Source organism: Labrus mixtus, chromosome 8 (genome assembly GCF_963584025.1).
Source record: "Labrus mixtus chromosome 8, fLabMix1.1, whole genome shotgun sequence".
In the NCBI taxonomy this organism is placed as follows: Eukaryota; Metazoa; Chordata; class Actinopteri; order Labriformes; family Labridae; genus Labrus; species Labrus mixtus.
The window spans coordinates 26,397,650-26,415,561 of record NC_083619.1 but is presented as its reverse complement, the minus strand read 5'-3'; the positions used below and the strand labels follow the sequence as shown (position 1 = coordinate 26,415,561).

Here is a 17,912-nt window from a genome sequence, read left to right as displayed (position 1 = left end):
CACACACACACACACACACACACACACACACACACACACACACACACACACACACACACACACACACACACACACACACACACACACACACACCACACACACAAAGTGTAAAGTTACACAGACTAAACTGAGCATTGAAAACTTAAAAAAAAAAACACACACACAAGCCATATGGTGTGCTTCACAGAAACACACCTCAGATTCACACACACACACACACACACACACACACACACACACACACACACACACACACATACTGACACTGCACTTTCACACATAAGTTTACTCACACAGCAGCGCACACATACGTGGAGCGACATGGAGCAGCTGCTGGTGTAATTGCTCGGGGTTGGATGAGGTTATAAATGGTTTCTAGTGGGTTGTGCAGCTTTTTTAAAGAGCGAGCTGCAGACTGTCCAAAGAGCGGAGAGAGAGAGAGAGAGAGAGAACAGCTGATTCAGTTTAAACAGAAAGTAAGAAGTTAAGAGTGTGTGTGGGTATCACTGATTCTCCCCCACACATGATATCGTCATCACATGGCAGCATTGCAAGGTGGCAGTGTAAGCGTTGTGTGCAGGATACAAAGATGACATTTGCAGGGTGCTGCTTGTGTGCTTTTTACTGTCACATATCCACCTTTAGACACACTCAGAGCTGCCTTCACTTTCTCACTCATGTCACTCACACACACACACACACACACACCTGCCTTCCTCGTCTCCTCCTCCATGCTGTGCCAGGCCCGGCTCCGTCGATCGCACAGGTATTTGATATTCATGGTCTATCAGCATGGAGCTCCAGCGTGAAGCTTCAGAAAAAAAAAACGAGTGAGAGTAGAGCGAGAGAGAGAGAGAGAGAGCAAAGGCGAGGAGGGGGGGTAGACGAGTGAGGGGTAAGAGAGAGAGGGAAAATTGGAGTTCTGAAAAGAAGTGGAACCAAGAGGCAGGAGAGCAGAAAAGAGGTTGTAGAGAATGGCAGAATGATGAAGAGAGCGTTGAGATTTTCCTTTTTTATATTTGAACAAAGGGTTGAAGCATGAAAGGAGAGAAGTGTGCTCGCAGGTGTGTTCACGTCCTTTTTTTGGAAATGTAGTGTCAATTTTAAAGGGGAGAGGAAAAAGAGGGATGAAGAGGGAGGAAAGGGTGGCGAAAATATGGCTGATAAATGTAGCGATAGAAAGTGAGGGAGGTAAAGGAGAGAGAGAGAGAGAGAGAGCTGGAGTATGAATAAAAAGAGATTTGTGCTACAGTAGGCAGCCAACAATGCTCTCCATGCCTGACTTCCCTCGACCAATTACACCCTTCACTGCCTCCTTCTCACCCCCCCCCCTCCTTCTCCTTCTCCAGCACCCTCTCTTTCTTTCTTTTTTTTTCACCACCTTTCGCAACTTTCTTTAACCGGCATCACACCAGACAGGTTTGTTCGGCCCAAAGTTGAGCTCTCTCCGCCGACTTGTTAATCGTGTCAGGCGCCGGCAACTGGAGAGAAGTGTGGAAGTGAGAAGAGGGAAGTGGAATCAAGTGGGAAAAAAAGGGACGACTTTGAATTCTCTCATATGCTAAATATTGAGTCACTCTGTGGAATACAGAGAAGGGTGAGGAGGGCTCTGAGGGTACGAGCTTTAGATGTGCTTTGTGGGAGAAGTTCAGTGGGGGGAAAGAGAAGAGAGAGAACCCTGTTTTCTTTTGTTTTTTTTACTGATACAAGCAAATGTATGTATCTGCTAAAAATGGTACAGATACTAAAATGTTTGTTAAACAAATTCTAATAGATATTCAGTAACAAAAGGCCTTTATTGTCATTGTAAGCTCAACATACAACAGATTTGGAAACTAGATTTGGTGCAGATACAGCATTAACATCACAGGACATTGAATAAAAACAATAAATATAATTTTTTTGAGGACAGTGGCTAGAGTAGGAAATCAGAGAGAGGGGGGGGGGGGGGGGGGTCATGTCTAAAGGGCCTGCAATTTCACCTGTGCTGCATGCCGGCATGAAGGACTACAGCCTCTTTACATGAGGCGTGACATAACCACTAGGCAGCTGGCGCCCCAAATACTAAAGAAATATAAAATAATTTTATTTTTTCTAAGATATTTTTTGGGCCTTTTTGCCTTTATGAGATAGAACAGCTGAAGAAAGACAGGAAATGTTGGGAGTAGAGAGTGGGGGGGATGACATGCCGCAAATGGCCGAGGTCGGATTCGAACCCGCGGCCACTGCGCTGAGGACTAAAGCCTCTGTATGCGTCGTAAACGCCAGGCTAATTTCACAGACACCTCTACTATTGAAGAAATTTGCAATATAATGATAAATGTTTACGATAGAAGAAACTACCAGTGCACTTGAATATTATGATGTCATTATTTCTTCACACTGTTGATTCTCAAAAAAAACCATATCCAGTCAGCACTTCATGTTGTGCTTTGTTTGATTCACACCCCACTAGAAATCCTAAAGAACATTCAGTCATAAAGAAGGTAACATCACCATACTTAACTTGTTAAAATGATTATAATATATTGAATATCAAACCGTCCCATCATGACTCATATCTGTCACCTGATTGGCTAATGACACAGCCTTATCTCCCTCACCATGCTCCCCTCAGGATGACAGGAGAGTGCAACATGACTTCTTCTTTGTCTTCTTTATATTTATAAACTACAAAACTGAACTCTGCAGAGAACGTCTGCTCTCGAGTAGCTGAGACAAGACACCTCTTATACACTCTTATATCATTCAAACACACTGTTTCTTTTTCTCTTTGTTAGAAAACCAAACAAGCTGAGAATAATAATTGAATCTGGGGTTTATAGATGCCACTTGTTCCTCAGATAATGGGTATTTCCTCTGTGCAGCCCTGGAAAAATCACAAAGTTGTCATCTTAATGTCACCTGGTAGGCTTTTTAGCTTTTTTCAAAAAGCTGTTTACCTCAGCCGCTTCAGAGTGCGAAGCTGTCATTTTAACCCGTATCATTTGATTAAAAAAAAAAACCGCATTTTTAACACAAGGCTTTGTCCCAAAAACAACAGCGGCTCCTCAGGTTGAGCTGCTTCAGAACAGTCGTGCTCTTCTCTCGTAAATCTGGGATGACAGAAAGAGAAATGAAGAAGAGGAAATGGAGGGTTTGTGAAAGGTAAAGAGACAAAATGAGGGTTAGAGAGGACAGGCGGCGCAGAAATAAAAAGGAAAATGAGCAGCGGGAGGAGTGACAGAAAGGAGGGAGCGGTATAAAGAGACAGGTGAAAAAAGGTTGGAGGTAGAGAGAGAGAGAGAGAGAGAGATGCGGACGTACAGTGAGAGAGGTGGCAGTGTGTCTGTCTCCCTTTGTGTTCCACATGGATTCTTCCCTTTCTGTCCGCCTTTTCATTCACACTCCCTCGCTCCCTCGCCCGCTCGCTCTGTCATTGTCATGCTCGCACACTCTCACTTTTCTTCCACGCCTTTTCACCCCTCGCTCTTTCTTTCCCCCTCCTCTTGAGCCCATCACTCCTCTCCCTCTCCTCACCTTTGTTCCCCTCCTCTTCCTTACAGTTTCCTCCGCCTGTTTTATTTTTCTCACTCTTTCTTAGCTTCCTCTGAAAACTCTTCAATCGACCATTTTTTTAAAAGCTAAACAACTCCAGCAGGAAAACAGCCTGCAGTACCTGGAGCATTATTAGAACAACTAGAATTACATGACTGGAACCTCAGGAGAAACCGTCTTAATGACATGTAAAGAAAAGAGAGAACGATATGATAGAGGGCGGCTCTGTAACTTTTTTACCAATGTAACCATGGAGATTTGAACCTTGACCTGGAAACACAGGTTTTTGGTGTTTTTTAGTGTGAATCAAAGAGCAAAGCACTGAAGCAAAAAAAAAAAGTAAGAAGCTATAAAACTTCAGAGCTCCTCCTGACAGGTGACTTAAAAATATCAAAACACAAAATGCCACAGGATTTACAGTGAAAATATCCTCACAGTGTGCATGTAAGCAGAAAATATTAAAGTCCAGTGTGCGTTAATGTAACACATTAAATCAGAGCCAGCCTTCATGTTACTGTACTGTTCTCTGCATCGCTGATCCGTTTCAGTTTGGGACTCCTAGAATGACACTTCCTGTTTTCTCATTTCTGACTCTGACCGTCTGCTGTTCAAGAGGACTGTGTTGATTAAGTCTTCACGAATTAGCCTCTGATTTAATTCCAGGCTTAATAAATTGGATTTTAGGTTCCAAAGTTATTCAATTCCTCTGGTCTAGTGAGCTATTACTCTGTCGCACTTCTCGTAAAATGTGTCTAATAAAATAAAAATGGCTTTTTTTAGGTCGTAAATTAATTACCGGTGGCTTTTCATTTGTCTTTCTAAAACATGCAGAGACCAAAGTAATGCTCTTCCTTCCCTTCTTCCTTCCTTCCTTCCTCAGTCCCCATTTCCTTTCCTCTTCCATACCTCCTCCTTATGTCCTTCTCCTCCTCTCCTGCATCTCCCCCCCCCCGCCTCCTTCCCCGCTCCGACTCTCCCTCCCTCGCTTTCCAAACCCAGAGCAATCCCATCTCTCTGCGAGCAAACAAAGGGAGCTAATGACATGCTGACACCGAGCCCCATGATTGAATTCATTAGGCGTGCACAATAATTGCCAGGCGTGAGCGTGCACGCACCCATCTATTCAGAGGACAGCTGTCAAATAACAAGCAAGAGAGAACAGCTTTTTATTGTTGAGCTGGAAGAGAGAGAGAGAGAGAGAGAGAGAGAGAGCACCTGTTGTGGAGGAGAGGAGAGAAAGAGAGAGCACTCAGCATGTCAATTAGGCTGCTGTGTTCATGTCGGCTTACTGGGAAGTTCTTCTGCCAGTTTGACGCCCTCTGCATCATGAACCAGGTGCATGGCGGGTTGAATCAGTTCTCTGTGATGTTCATCTGAGTCCTTTAAGTGTAGAGACTTTTTTTTTTCATGTTTATTTTTAGGGCTTTTTCTGCCTTTATTTGTAGAGAATGGACAGTGCATAGTGGGAATGACGTGTGAATAAAGGAGCCGCAGGACGGATTCGAACCTGGGCCGCCCCCCTCTAGAAGAGTTTAGCCTCTGTACATGGGGCGCACGCAATAACCAGTAGGCCCCTACTGTGACCCGAGTGGGGACAATTTTAAGGGGAGGCGGTTTTACTCCTAGAAATTTGGACAAATTTGAACATTAGACAAAACCAAGAATAAAATCAAACTTTCATTTTTGGTGACAAAAACTTTGATGAGGTGAAAATGTTCAGAATAAAGTTTAATTTTATAATGTAAATTTGAAATATCCACTCTAACGTTGGACTTTTAAAGATACAATATGTCGAATTTTTACACAAAAATAATTAACAGACACACATGTTTATTGTTGCCATAGAAACACCGGATGTTACGTCATAGACCGCTACATAAAGAAGCGTGAGCTGCTACTGAAAGCTGCCGTGCTGTCGCTGTTTGTGCGGCTGTGATAAAACCGTCATGTAGATTATACTCGGATACATCAGCTCGTCTGTAAACATATTCTCTTCCTCAGGTCGGTTTCGCTGGTTCGTCTTCACTACTGTCAACTTGGTATTGATTTCATCGGGCGTAGGGTTGAAGTAACAGAGAATCACTCCCATGATTCCCCCCCCCCCCCCCCCAGACTCAACGTCATCTTTTGTTATTGTTTTGATTGAGAGCCCCCTGGTGGTGGATGTTTCCTACTGCGGTTTAATGTGTTTCAGTCATACAAAAACAGGAAATAGAGGAAAAAGATTTAATTCCATTTCTTTTTTTTCTTTCTTTGAATACGATTCCTGAGATCAGGAAGTGAAATGTTTCTTTAAAGAAGCTTTTAAAAACATTTTAAGAATGAAAGAGGGTTCATTTTATCCTTAACTTTTAGATAAAAAAAAACTAAAATAACAAAAAAAACTGAGTAAAACTCTCTTCCTCGCATTATTCTTTGATTGCTGTCATACGTTACTAGGGATGCATTTTAACATGAAAACTTTGTATTCAGGCCTAAATGGACTACCTGCTTGTGCAGGTTGGTACAGGATGCTACAAAAATTCATACATCCTGATTAAACTATCATCATGCTACACATTAAAAACAAATATAACAGTGTCTACAGTATTTGCTTCATAGAGGAGGGGTTACATATATAAATGAAACCAACATGAACTTAACAATCTTTCTCTTCTCTGACTTTGACTGCTACTGAATTGCCCTAAATCTGACTCACTTTAGCCCCCATAAGTCCTAATTCTGATAAAAATCCTTCTATAATTAGTTTGTTATACTTTCTAAAAAGCCTTAAAGACCCTTTGGCATTGATAAACCCGAGCGTTGTGTCTTGATTGTGGGAGATAAGTCCCCACCTGTGTATACTAAGTACCTGATTGAACACTTAGCAGCGCTCTTCTGTTTAACACTAATATATCTGATGCTAGCTAATGAGCTTGCACTCTGATTTACCTCCGTGCTGTCTGCCCCGGCTGCAATTTATATGCAAAAGTACTTTTCATTAACCTCAAGTGGCCAAATGAATGTCCTTTTAACTCCGGCCATGTGGACGACCCTCAGAGCAGGAATTAAAGGGGCTTAATGTTATTACTTTGGGCTGGAATAAAAGCATCAATATTTGTGATTTGTCTGATTAAATTTGCATTGTGTTATTTTTGCTCTTCCTGTTTGGGTTGTAGGATTTTAATTTGAATTTGTTCGAGGTATTTCTCAGAATCTAAATGTCTGTCTCTCTTCTCTTTTCTTCATCCTCTCACAGAAGTCGGAGGAGGACGACTTGGTCCTGACTCCAGACGGGACCAGAGAGTTCCTGACCTTCGAGATCCCCCTCAGTGACTCGGGGTCGGCCGGGTTGGGCGTCAGCGTCAAGGGCAACCGCTCCAAGGAGAACCACGCCGACCTGGGCATCTTTGTCAAATCCATCATTAACGGAGGAGCCGCCTGCAAAGTACGATACATCCTGCTCTTAAGGGGATAGAGGGTTTGAGGGGATCTGCCCGGTTGATCAATTCAACAAAAAGCTGCTTTTTTAACTTCTGTTTAATTCCACTTGTAATATAATATAACGTCATGTGCACTATCATAATGTACTGTCAAGGATGCTAATGCTAATATATGCCTCCCTTCATGAAGAGCTACTGATCATCCATGTGCAAAATAAACTCCAAAACCCAAAACATGCCAAGAGGAACAAACTTAGACAATCACAAAAGGCTTTAAATATAACTCTTTGATATCTGCTGACAATCTGTTGTAAAATGACAAGATAAAAGGAAGATCTCATGCAGCAAACATCTTCTTCTTTTCTATCTCACAATCACTCAGATGCCCTTAGCGGAGAAATCTGAGCGCCACGTTTTTCTGTGTTCCTGAGCTGCTATGACGAGATGTTCAATCAGTGATAAACTCGGTGAACACAACGCGCCCTGTTCTCTGTTTTCTGTCTGCTGTCACTTTCAGCAGTCTTTTAGCTTGATTGCTTTTCACACAGGCTTGTGTTGACAGAACATAATAATGGACTTAAAAGCACACTTCTCTGTGGATGAGATAAAGATCAAACAGGATACACTCAGCGAGCGCCGCTCTTAGTCTGATGAGATAATGGTAATTGTCAACTTGCTTTCTCGTCACGCAGCATGTGCTGTTAGCAGTTTTCTGAACGTCTTCTATCTCGTCCAACATCATCAGGACGGTCGACTTCGAGTGAACGACCAGTTGATTGCTGTTAACGGAGAGTCGTTGTTGGGAAAGACCAACCAGGACGCCATGGAGACGCTGCGCAAGTCCATGTCGACGGAAGGCAACAAGCGGGGGATGATCCAGCTCATCGTGGCCCGGAGAGTGGCCAAGAGAAACGAGGTGAGGAACGAGGTTAAAGACGGGCACCGGCCTCTAGCTTGAGACATTTTGTTCCCATTTATTTATTTCTTGTGGTCGCTCTATGACGAGAAAATGAGACGCAGTGTCGGAATGCATTGAATGGCAGCGACGTGGTCATACTGGAAGAGATTCATGATTAATTGTTTGATTTACCCCGACCGAGGACATGTGACCTTTCACAGCAGCTGCAGCCCTGCTTCACACTCGAGCTTCACATGTTCACACCTCAGAGCTGCACACATTACAGCGCTGGTTCTGTAGTGTTGACCACTGACCCCCGAGCAATTACTGTGGAAAAAAGCTGGAGGAGGGGGGAGTTTAACACCCTGCACAAGGACATGTCAACATTTGTTACGGAGTAAATGGTGGAGTGCTTTCATTCACAGTTTACTGCTCAGATATTTCTTAACGTGCTGATTTTCAGAGTCTGTTCCTGATGACAGTTTGGATTAAGAACTTTTCTTTTTTTTTCAATCTGCCGGGCTTGAGAGTCGGGGACATATTTTGACTCATTGGTTTGCCGAGTATTAGTTCAGTTTGAGAGCAAATGTATTGCAAGTAGCAAGATTTGATATCTGTGTTTATCAGAGTAAGTAGTGGCTCGATCGAGGACCCTACAATAGTTCAACAAAGTATCCCTCTCAGCACCTTACACCTTGAGGAACACTTTTTTCTAAAGGCATATGTATCATGTTTAGAACAGGAAAAAGCATAAAGACAGGCAGCCGGATAGCTATGCAGTTTTGTTGCTTACCTTATGTGTGGAGGCGGCAGTACTCGTTGCAGTGGCCGTGGGTTCGAATTCGACCTCTGCCCTTTGCTGCGTGTCACCCCCCACTCTCTACTCCCAATATTTTCTCTCTCTCTCTTCAGCTGTCCTTTCCAATAAAGGCTAAAATGGCCCAAAAAAACACATGTATATATAAATTATATAAAAAAGCATGAACTAAACTCTTATTACCCAACAGGAAATGTGCCTTTTGCTTTTTTTAAATCTATATATTAAATTCTACCCGGACTTTATCTGGAATAACAAACTCATAGAGGCGGCTTTGGTAGAGTCGGTCGTCCCTCAACCAGAAGGTCAGGGGTTCGATCCCCAGCTCCTGCAGTTCTTGTCCGATGTGTCCTTGGGCGAGACGCTTAACCCCAAGTTGCTCCAACTGCTTTGTTGATGGTGTGTGAATGTGTATGAATGGATGAGTTACTTCTGATGGTCTCTTTACACAGCAGCCTCTACCATCAGTGTGTGAATGTGGAGGTGTGACCTGCGGTGTAAAAAGCACTTTGAGTAGTCAGAAGACTAGAAAGGAGTTAAACAACCTCAAGTCCATTCACCATTTATCACTCCCTACATACGGTATGACACTGCCTGACACTTCTTTCCTGAATGAAGACATTTGCCCAGATATCGACACTTCAATAAGACCCTTTATGATATCAGCTTGAAACACAACCCAAAGCAAAACCTCTGAGAAACTCCCTCATGAGCAGCTAGAAATGATTTCATGAAATAAAAGGTAGTAGTCAGGTCACAGCAGTTCACCATCCTCCTCCCACGCAGGCTCACCTCTCTCTTGAAGCAGCTGGAGGAAGAAAAAAAAAAAAAGAATACATGGCTGTGAACGGAGCTACACAACTTTTTTTTTCCCCCTTCCCCTCAATGTCATGTTTTTACATTCTCAGTACACGTCTGCCTGTCGCCTGCGTGAAAGCCGCGGCTGAGTCTGTGTGTTACTGCTGCTGTTCAGCGTTCACGTGTGTGTGTGTGTGTGTGTGTGTGTGTGTGTGTGTGTGTGTGTGTGTGTGTGTGTGTGTGTGTGTGTGTGTGTGTGTGTGTGTGTGTGTGTGTGTGTGTGTGTGTGTGTGTGTGTGTGTGTGTGTGTGTGTGTGTGTGTGCGTGCACGTCTACGCCTCTGGCACCGCCTGGCTTCCCTGCTCTCCTTTTTCCAACCTGGTGTGTCAAAGTTTTGATTTCCCCTCGGCCCCGTCTGGTAATTGAAAGCAGAGGCTAAGCCTGGAGGTGTGTTTTTGTGTGTTGGTGTGTCTCTGCGTGTGTACATGCACATTTCTCTCTGTCTGAGTGTGAGTGTGTAAGGTGTGCATCCTGCTTATGCATGTATGCATTTATTTATTTATTTATTTATTTATTTCAAGGCTTTTTCTGTGTGTTGGTTTTCACTCAGATAGCCTGTGTGTGTGTGTGTGTGTGTGTGTGTATGTGTATGTGTGTGTGTGTGTGTGTGTGTGTGTGTGTGTGTCAGAGCAGTGAGACTCCGCGGACAACACCCGGCTGGATGAACAGAACTCGAGCACCGGGCGCCTCGTCGATCTCTGCTTCACATGCAGAGCTGGAGGCATGGCCTGAGGCGGTCCAAGTTGCCTGGCCATTTATAAGAAAAGTGTCCAAGCCACTCAGAGAGGAAAACAACAATTCAATACACTCGTACTCAGAGACACTGCTCAGGGATGCTGCAGAATCCCTGATAGATGCTCTGTATGTTATTAAAACCTAAAAACAAGCCCTCCATTAAACTCATATCATACCTCTTTACTGTAGAATGAAAGCTGTGGCTCTTTTTGACATGTCGCTCACTGACATATGGGATCAAATAATCCTGTATTTACATTTCCTTCCTGTGTCTCAATCCCTCGACAGCCAATCAAAAATGAATCTCAAAATGTTTGCCCTTGCATAAATCACAAACCCAAACGCTCCTGTTCCCTCACGCGTCCCCCAGCAGAAACACACAGCGAAACCCCCCCGAGCAGCTGACTTCCTCATCACCGCCGGGCGCTCCGATGGGGATCGAGACCTTTCCCGAGGCTCATATTATCCGTCTGAATATGCATTGAGCTGCGGCGTGATATGTCGGAGTCAGTATGCCCGAATCCCCCTCGGCGGCTACCCACTGAGCCTTTTCACCTCGACCCCCTTCAGCCGGCCGATTCATTACCTTTCCTCATTTCAAGTCAGGAGCAGCAGACGCACGGCGGCAGTCACAGCGCCATATGGCGACCTCACAAATGAGTTTGTTCCCGTGGACGATGACAATATGTTTGATTGGCTCTGTGCGCTGGTATTCTTTTTATTTACCCCCCGTTGTTTTCACCACCTGTAATTCTACAATTCACTTAGCAGACGCTTTTATCCAAAGCGACGTACATCAGAGAGTAAGAACAACACAAGCAAGGATCTAGAAAAAAGGGAACAATATCAGTAAGTGCAAACGATCAGCTTTGAGTCTGATTGGACACACAGGTGCTGACAGGAAGTGACCAGGAGGCAAAGCACAACATTGAGGGCAGTTCTTGAGAGCTCTAATCAGTATAGAAACCATCTTATAAGTCGTCGTTATCAAACAAAAACCATCGTCATTACCATCATCATCATCAATAATATGGAGACCATCATCATTAAGTTAGTAGGTATTCATGAAAGAGCTGGGTCTTTAGCTTTTTCTAAAAGGTGCCATCACCTGTAATTCATTTTTACTTAAAAATAATACTAACATTGAAGGAAGGTTTTGGTCTCATCTGTAGTTATTTTAAGCCCTAATTACGCTGACTAAAATGTTGGTTATTCTTTATATTATTGACTCTGTTTGAAGCGAGTGCCTTGCTCAAGAGCAGGTAGCTAAGTTCATTTACTTTATTCCCTTAAAGTACTCAAGGATACTTTTTTAGATACTTAAACCATACTTATATATTTCAATGATTTTCTAATTGCATTTCAAATATATGAAAGCCTTTAGGGTCTTGATCAGAGTTAATGAAACACTGACTTCATGCTCCTCCAGCACACACCTCTCCAGCTACATGATTGAACTCATGACGTCCTGTCATCCTCCGATCTACCACCAGCGATAAGAATAATTACCCTGGAGGCCTCTACAGTTTGATCATCCTCTAAATGAATGCACAGCACTACAGGCCACATTAACAGACGTAACAGTACATGGAGTTAAATGAGCTCCACATTAGAGGTCTTCATGGGTCCCTGGGAAACCTCAGAATCGAGTCCTGACAAACGACTCATGTATGTTTCGCTGCGTGTCAATTATAGTCAACTTAAGTCTGATTCTCTCATTATTCCTGCTTCTCCCTCGTCTGTTTACTCTGATGTGTAATCACCGAGTGGATCTAAGCTGACCTGTGATTGGTTACCAGAGAAACACATGAGCGCTGTATGTGACATTTTCATGATAATTCATGAGGCAATGTCATGTCTGCTACACTTATCAGATAGGATACAAATATCACATCAGATATGGGAACATACTTCAGGGGTCCATCAGCCTTTAGTTCAACAGAAACTGATGTTATAAACTGAGACTATAGTTACATATTTAAAGTAGCAACATGTGGCCCTGACACCTGGTGTTTGGAATGGGTACTGCGGCCCGGATTCTGGTCAGAGAGAGCTGTCTCCCTCCGCCCCCCTCCTCTCTCGAATCGATGCTCACACAGGTTGCCGTGTGGTGGACAATGAAGCTCCAGTGTTTAGCCAGCTCTGCATCGGCCTCTAAACCTTTCTGCGTTCTAACTTCTCTTTTTTTGGAACAACTTTGCAACAGAAAAACTGAAATGCCACCACTTGTTTCTATAAATGATTTTAAACTTTGGATATATTGTTGTGATTCAACTTTTACTCAGGATTAAGGACTTCTATTAACCTTCTACAGTTTTTTTGGGAGCTAATTTTTTTTTGCTTGAGCAGGACGCTAAAACTTTTACATTTGCTGTATCTAACCGAGCAGGTTTCTAAAGTCTGAAAGCCACCTTATCCCTCTTTACACGTCTGACTGCCAGCCTCCTAATGTACCCACATATATGTTCTCCTGTAAACTTGACCGGTTTGTTTACATCGAAATCCATACAGCAGTTTTCATTAGAGGACTTCAAGCATTTAGTGAACTCAAAGGATGATTGGGCAAAGACCTTCTTGTCAAAAATCGAACCCCAGCCTGGCTAGTTGTATTTATCGATTCGTGGTAATTCAGCTGCAGTATGAAGTGGAGTGTGATGCTGTTATCCTCTGTTAAGTGATGCAGGGCGACGGCGGTTATCTTCATGGCACGAGCTGTCAACACCTTCAGCAATGAATGCAGAAGTCATGGCAGATCAATAGGGTCAACTATCCAATGGATAAACAATGACGGGTGAAAACACACACTCCTGCCTACACACAGTGTCCCGTACCGTGGATGTGTGTGTGTGTGTTTACGGGTGACAGGGCCGGCAAATGGTCTATTTGTCCAGCGAGCGAGAGAGTGTCATCGCAGGTCTGGAGGGAAATGTCAAGATGCTAGTAAGCTAACTGTCCCCTGTGGGGGAACAGGCGCCGGCTAACAGTCTGTGGCTTAACAGCCTATTGGAAATCTATGCTCATGCATCCTGGTTATCACACTGCTAGCATTAGCATTGATAGCTGCCCTTTTGTCCATCCATTACTCTGCAGTAAATGTTTGCATAGCTTATCCCCCTCTGGCCCATTCTTTGTCTTTGATATGATATGTGATGATATGGATATTAAGCCTATATAAAGAACATTATTGAGCTAAACTTTCTTAACTCTTACAAGAGGTTATTTGGCATATTAGAGAGTAAAGGTCTCAGAATTTCCAATGCTTTCATGCCTTTTGATTACAATGTGTTTAAAAAAACGATAGACTTTTTGATATTTTATGGATCACTAATCAAAAAGTACCAAAAACTTTAGTTGCATTTTAACCCAAAGTTGCTGCAAACAGAAGAGATAAAGCAACCCTGGTATTTGCCGACCTGTCCAATACACAGGTTGAAAAATCCTGCAGTTCACCAGTCCTATTGGCCCCATTTTAAAAATGCATAACGTATATTGATGTTGCTCACAAACAGTCAGACGGAAGAGGAGGTGACCATGTCTTAATTACACACAATTGTGGCAACGTTTCAGAACCGAGAGATTGCAAATGTATTTGTGCTGTTTAGAAAGTGTTGCAGGAGTTTGCTTCCAATTATTGATAGTCATCAGCAAGAGGATTTTGTCAATCTTCTATTCTTGTTGCCGTGGTAATGAAAGAGGTATACATATTGTTTGGTATTTCCTGGTATGGTTTCAAAGTTGAAAATGATATCATGAACCATGCAGTGCACTGACGGAAAAATGGAAGAGCCCTTTTCTATTCCCGAGACAATGAGAGAAACTGATTGGGTAAATCACATTTAAAAATATCACCTCCTTCATCTTCCAGGACGCACCGGGGAGCCCGCTGGGACCTCAGCAGATGATGAACACCACCCTGGACGACCACGAGCGCAGAATCTCCCACTCCCTGTACGGTGGCCTGGAGGGACTCGATGACAACTTGATGCCACGGCCAGGCATGATTCCACGCACAATAGGTACGATTGACTCCCCTTTATTTTGGTTGTAGTCCTACGATGTCTAACTGGTTTAGTGCTCCACCTCTGGTTGAGGTTTGAGTGAATTCTTTGGTGGATATCAGTCTTATAACGTCCTTTGTTCCTCTGCTACGACTGGGATCGGGTTACAATGGGACATGTATTACAGTCATTTGAGCAAACTGAGCATTTTACAGGAGTATCAGAAAATATTCAAATCAGTATTACATCAAGTTTTAAGTCATGCACTTTGAAAAGCTGAAAAACTGTCCTTTTTTAACATATTCTATTCTGTTAGTGTGTTTTTTCCTGGTTGATTCTTCCATCCAAAGTGCCAGGTTTTGTCACCGTACAGCACAAGCGTATTGCATCGTCTAGTCTCAGTTGCTGTCAAAACACAGCGGCTTTTAATGTCTTGAAAATGTCAGACAGAAAAAGAAAGATGGAAGAACAGCCTCTGGACGTTTTCTTTTTTTTTTTTTTTTTTCTGCAGACGTCAGACAAGAGATTGATTTTCATTTTGAAATGTGTCTGTGTGTGTGTGTGTTAACAAACATCATCAGTCTCTGTATTGGATGACTTTAGTGAATGATATGAAAGATATAACTGTAGATGAGTGTGAGGGCTCTGCATGCATGTGTATGGGATTACAGAGCATTTGAATGATTGATAAGAGGGGTTGCTGGACTTCTGTGGAGCAGATGGTCAGACTGCACAGTCAGCTTGTGTGAATACTGAGAGGGGAAGAAGAGTGCACTGTTGACTAGTGGTTAGTGCATGCACCCCATGTGCGGAGGCTGGAGTCTTCCAAGCAGACGGCCCGGGTTTGAATCTGACCTCTGGCTGCTTTCCTGAATGTCAATGTCCTGAATGTCAAACTTTAAAAACAGGGGTAAAAAATCCAAACTGTTCATCATCTAATCAAAAGAAGAATCCTCAAACAAACTTTTGATTTATTTTTTAAACTAGTTCCTACCAACTTTGCCTCGTTAATCGATGCCGCGCCTGTGTGAACTCCCAGTAACACTGTTTCCTGTTCGCCTCGACAAGAAGAGAGCGAGAACAGAGTGTCAGAGGAAGTGTTAACAGGAGAAGATGCAGGAGACTGTCACATTGGCTGTGTTCATCCATGCTTAACAAACAGTGAGGGCGAATAAATGAGCAAACAGGGTCTGAGGTGAAACCACGAGGCAGAGATGGAGAAGCTCCAGCAGCTTTCAAAACTTAAATCTATCAGTACGACACGCTGGCGGCTCAGTGTACAGGGCCGTGCTTTAGCTGGGGATCATCGAAGGTATTGGTCGTTGTGTAAATGAAGTTTGTATAAACTTTAAAGGAGACGTCAGAACATGAGGCTAAAACATGACATGTAAAAGTACGTTTGAGTTTGTCCCTCTGATCCGGGTCTTTCCGTAAATAAATGAAGCGTTGTTCAAAATGTGGAGCTCGTCCAAACAGGAAGGATTAAAGAAAAAGATGACGGCGCTCACCTTCAATGACCTGCGCTGTCGTAGTGTTTAGTGACATGCGACCTTCATCCCCAGAGGATTAAAAAAACACACATCTGACTCCTGCTGCTGCTCCCTGATCCCCCGTCTCTGTGTTTTTGTTTTCTTCCTTCAGATTGGCGGGGTTAAGCAGATACACTAAAAAAGTCAGGGAGGTTAGAGATGCTTATTTGTTCAAATTCCTGAGCAGACATCAGCAAGACAGCTAGAAACCTCTGAGGCTGTATGTCTACTGTGAAATCCAAAAACTATCAAAGACACATCAGACATTTTCCTGCTTATTAAACACTTAATCAAGTCTGCAGAGGGTTTTTTTTCCATATCACCTAAAGGTTTATTTTAAACCCATGGAAAACATTTCAGATCCTCAACTTGTTTTCCGACTCAGTTTAAATGAAGTTGGGAGAAAAAAAACAGACGGATGCTGGTGTAGTTCTCCATGTGCTCCAGCTTGACCTCCACACATCAAAGCAGCACATCACTTTTTTTTAGGGGGGGGGATAGCTCACTGAGGTCTGTTTCGAAAATCAGATTGGAGAAATAAGGGAAGGATTAAGGTTTCATTGGAACTGTTGTTTAATTTTTTCCTCCGTGGGCTGAGCACAGAGGGATATAGGGCAGCGTGCTCAGTGTTTAAGCTTCTGGACTCTGCTGTCCACAACATGTTTCCTCTGGATTTGTTTTCAAATTGAGATTTTTTTTTCCAAGTAGTGAATACCAAAAATACAAACACAAACATTCACTGTCTTTCTACAAGGCACAGAAAGCAAATCAAAAACAAAGACTGTGTTATGTAAAACTATCTGCAGGACTAGATGCCACTATAAATATAAAAATGAAGCTTCTTCTAATAGGATGAACTTACACTTAACAATGCAGTGTGGCAAATTTGACTAATTAATTTGTGGTTGGAAGATCCATCTCTAGGATGAGCTGGGGTGCATCATCAGTGATGTTCCTGCAGGGGTCATTGGAGTTTTCAGGTCTTTCAACATCAGACCCCCTTTACCCAGGTGACCCATTAGTTGTTGATCAAGTCCAGGATTGCCTCCCAGCTGCAGCAATCCACCGGCTCGCCCTCTTTCTCTGTGGCTCTAGTGATGGTACACCAAGACCTGCCAGAGCTTTACAGATAGAGCACCCAGCAAACCCCCCCCCCCCCCCCCCCAACAGCCGACTTCAACATCTCCCAGAGAGCCGGGTGGCCTCACCTGCTCCTCCAGCTCCTGGTGTTTAACAGTCCTCCTCTCATAAGCCTCCTCCATGTGTTCTTCCCAAGGCCACAGCCAGTTTGTCAGTTTATTTGATCAAAAATCTAACTGCCCACATGTGAAATAGAAAACAAACTTTATTAATCCCTGAGGGGAAATTAAGTTTCTTCACTCTGTTATTTCACATGCTGCACACACACACACACACACACACACACACACACACACACATGCACAAACAGGATCCTATGGACGTGCACTAATGGAGCGATGTCAGACTGAGGGGGCTGCACAGACTCGGTGCATTGCTAAACAGCACCCCTAAGCAGTGCTCAGGAAGTGAACTGGCACCGCTCCCAAAACCAACATACTTTGCTTCACACTGGAACTTGAACTGACAACCCTCCTGGTCTGTTAAACACCTGTAGAGCCCATAAAACCAAAAAGTCAAGTCAGATCCAAATCAGGCTTCAGGAACCCTCTATTAGCATACAGAAGAACTCAAAAAACAAACCTTAGGGAACATTGGAAAGCCTAGTGCTGAAACACGTCCGTTGTTGTTTTGAAGTCTTGTTGCGGTCGTGCGCCTGGAACTTTATTCATTGTTGAGTGTGCTCCTTTTATTTGCTGTTTTTGAAAATTGGAAGAAACATCAGGGAGACCAAGAGAGGAGAGATCCTTCTGCTGACAGAAGAGATGTCCTACACAGTAGCCAAGCTCAACAATCAGGACGACTACAAATATAGAAATTGAAGGGTCTGTAACTTTTTCCTTGTGCGGTCTTGAGTCAAAATTCCTCAGTGCACAAGTTAATTTACTGTTTCCACGTGTTCACAAACAAAAAGGTGCATCACGACTTCTTTATGGAGTCTGAGAAAGCAGACACATGGCTCTCAGCTGCTTGCAGTTT

General features: G+C 43.3%; 1 protein-coding gene across 6 annotated transcripts in view; it reads left to right on the top strand.

Annotated features, from left to right (window-relative positions):
- pard3ab (par-3 family cell polarity regulator alpha, b) overlaps positions 1–17,912 on the top strand; it is a 270,125-nt gene that overhangs the window by 150,254 nt on the left and 101,959 nt on the right. For all 6 annotated transcript variants that reach the window (XM_061045451.1, XM_061045450.1, XM_061045453.1 and 3 more), the window contains 3 exons: positions 6,776–6,964; positions 7,705–7,875; positions 14,133–14,283. In XM_061045451.1, coding sequence (XP_060901434.1) covers positions 6,776–6,964; positions 7,705–7,875; positions 14,133–14,283 — 511 coding nt within the window. The remainder of the gene's footprint in view (positions 1–6,775; positions 6,965–7,704; positions 7,876–14,132; positions 14,284–17,912) is intronic.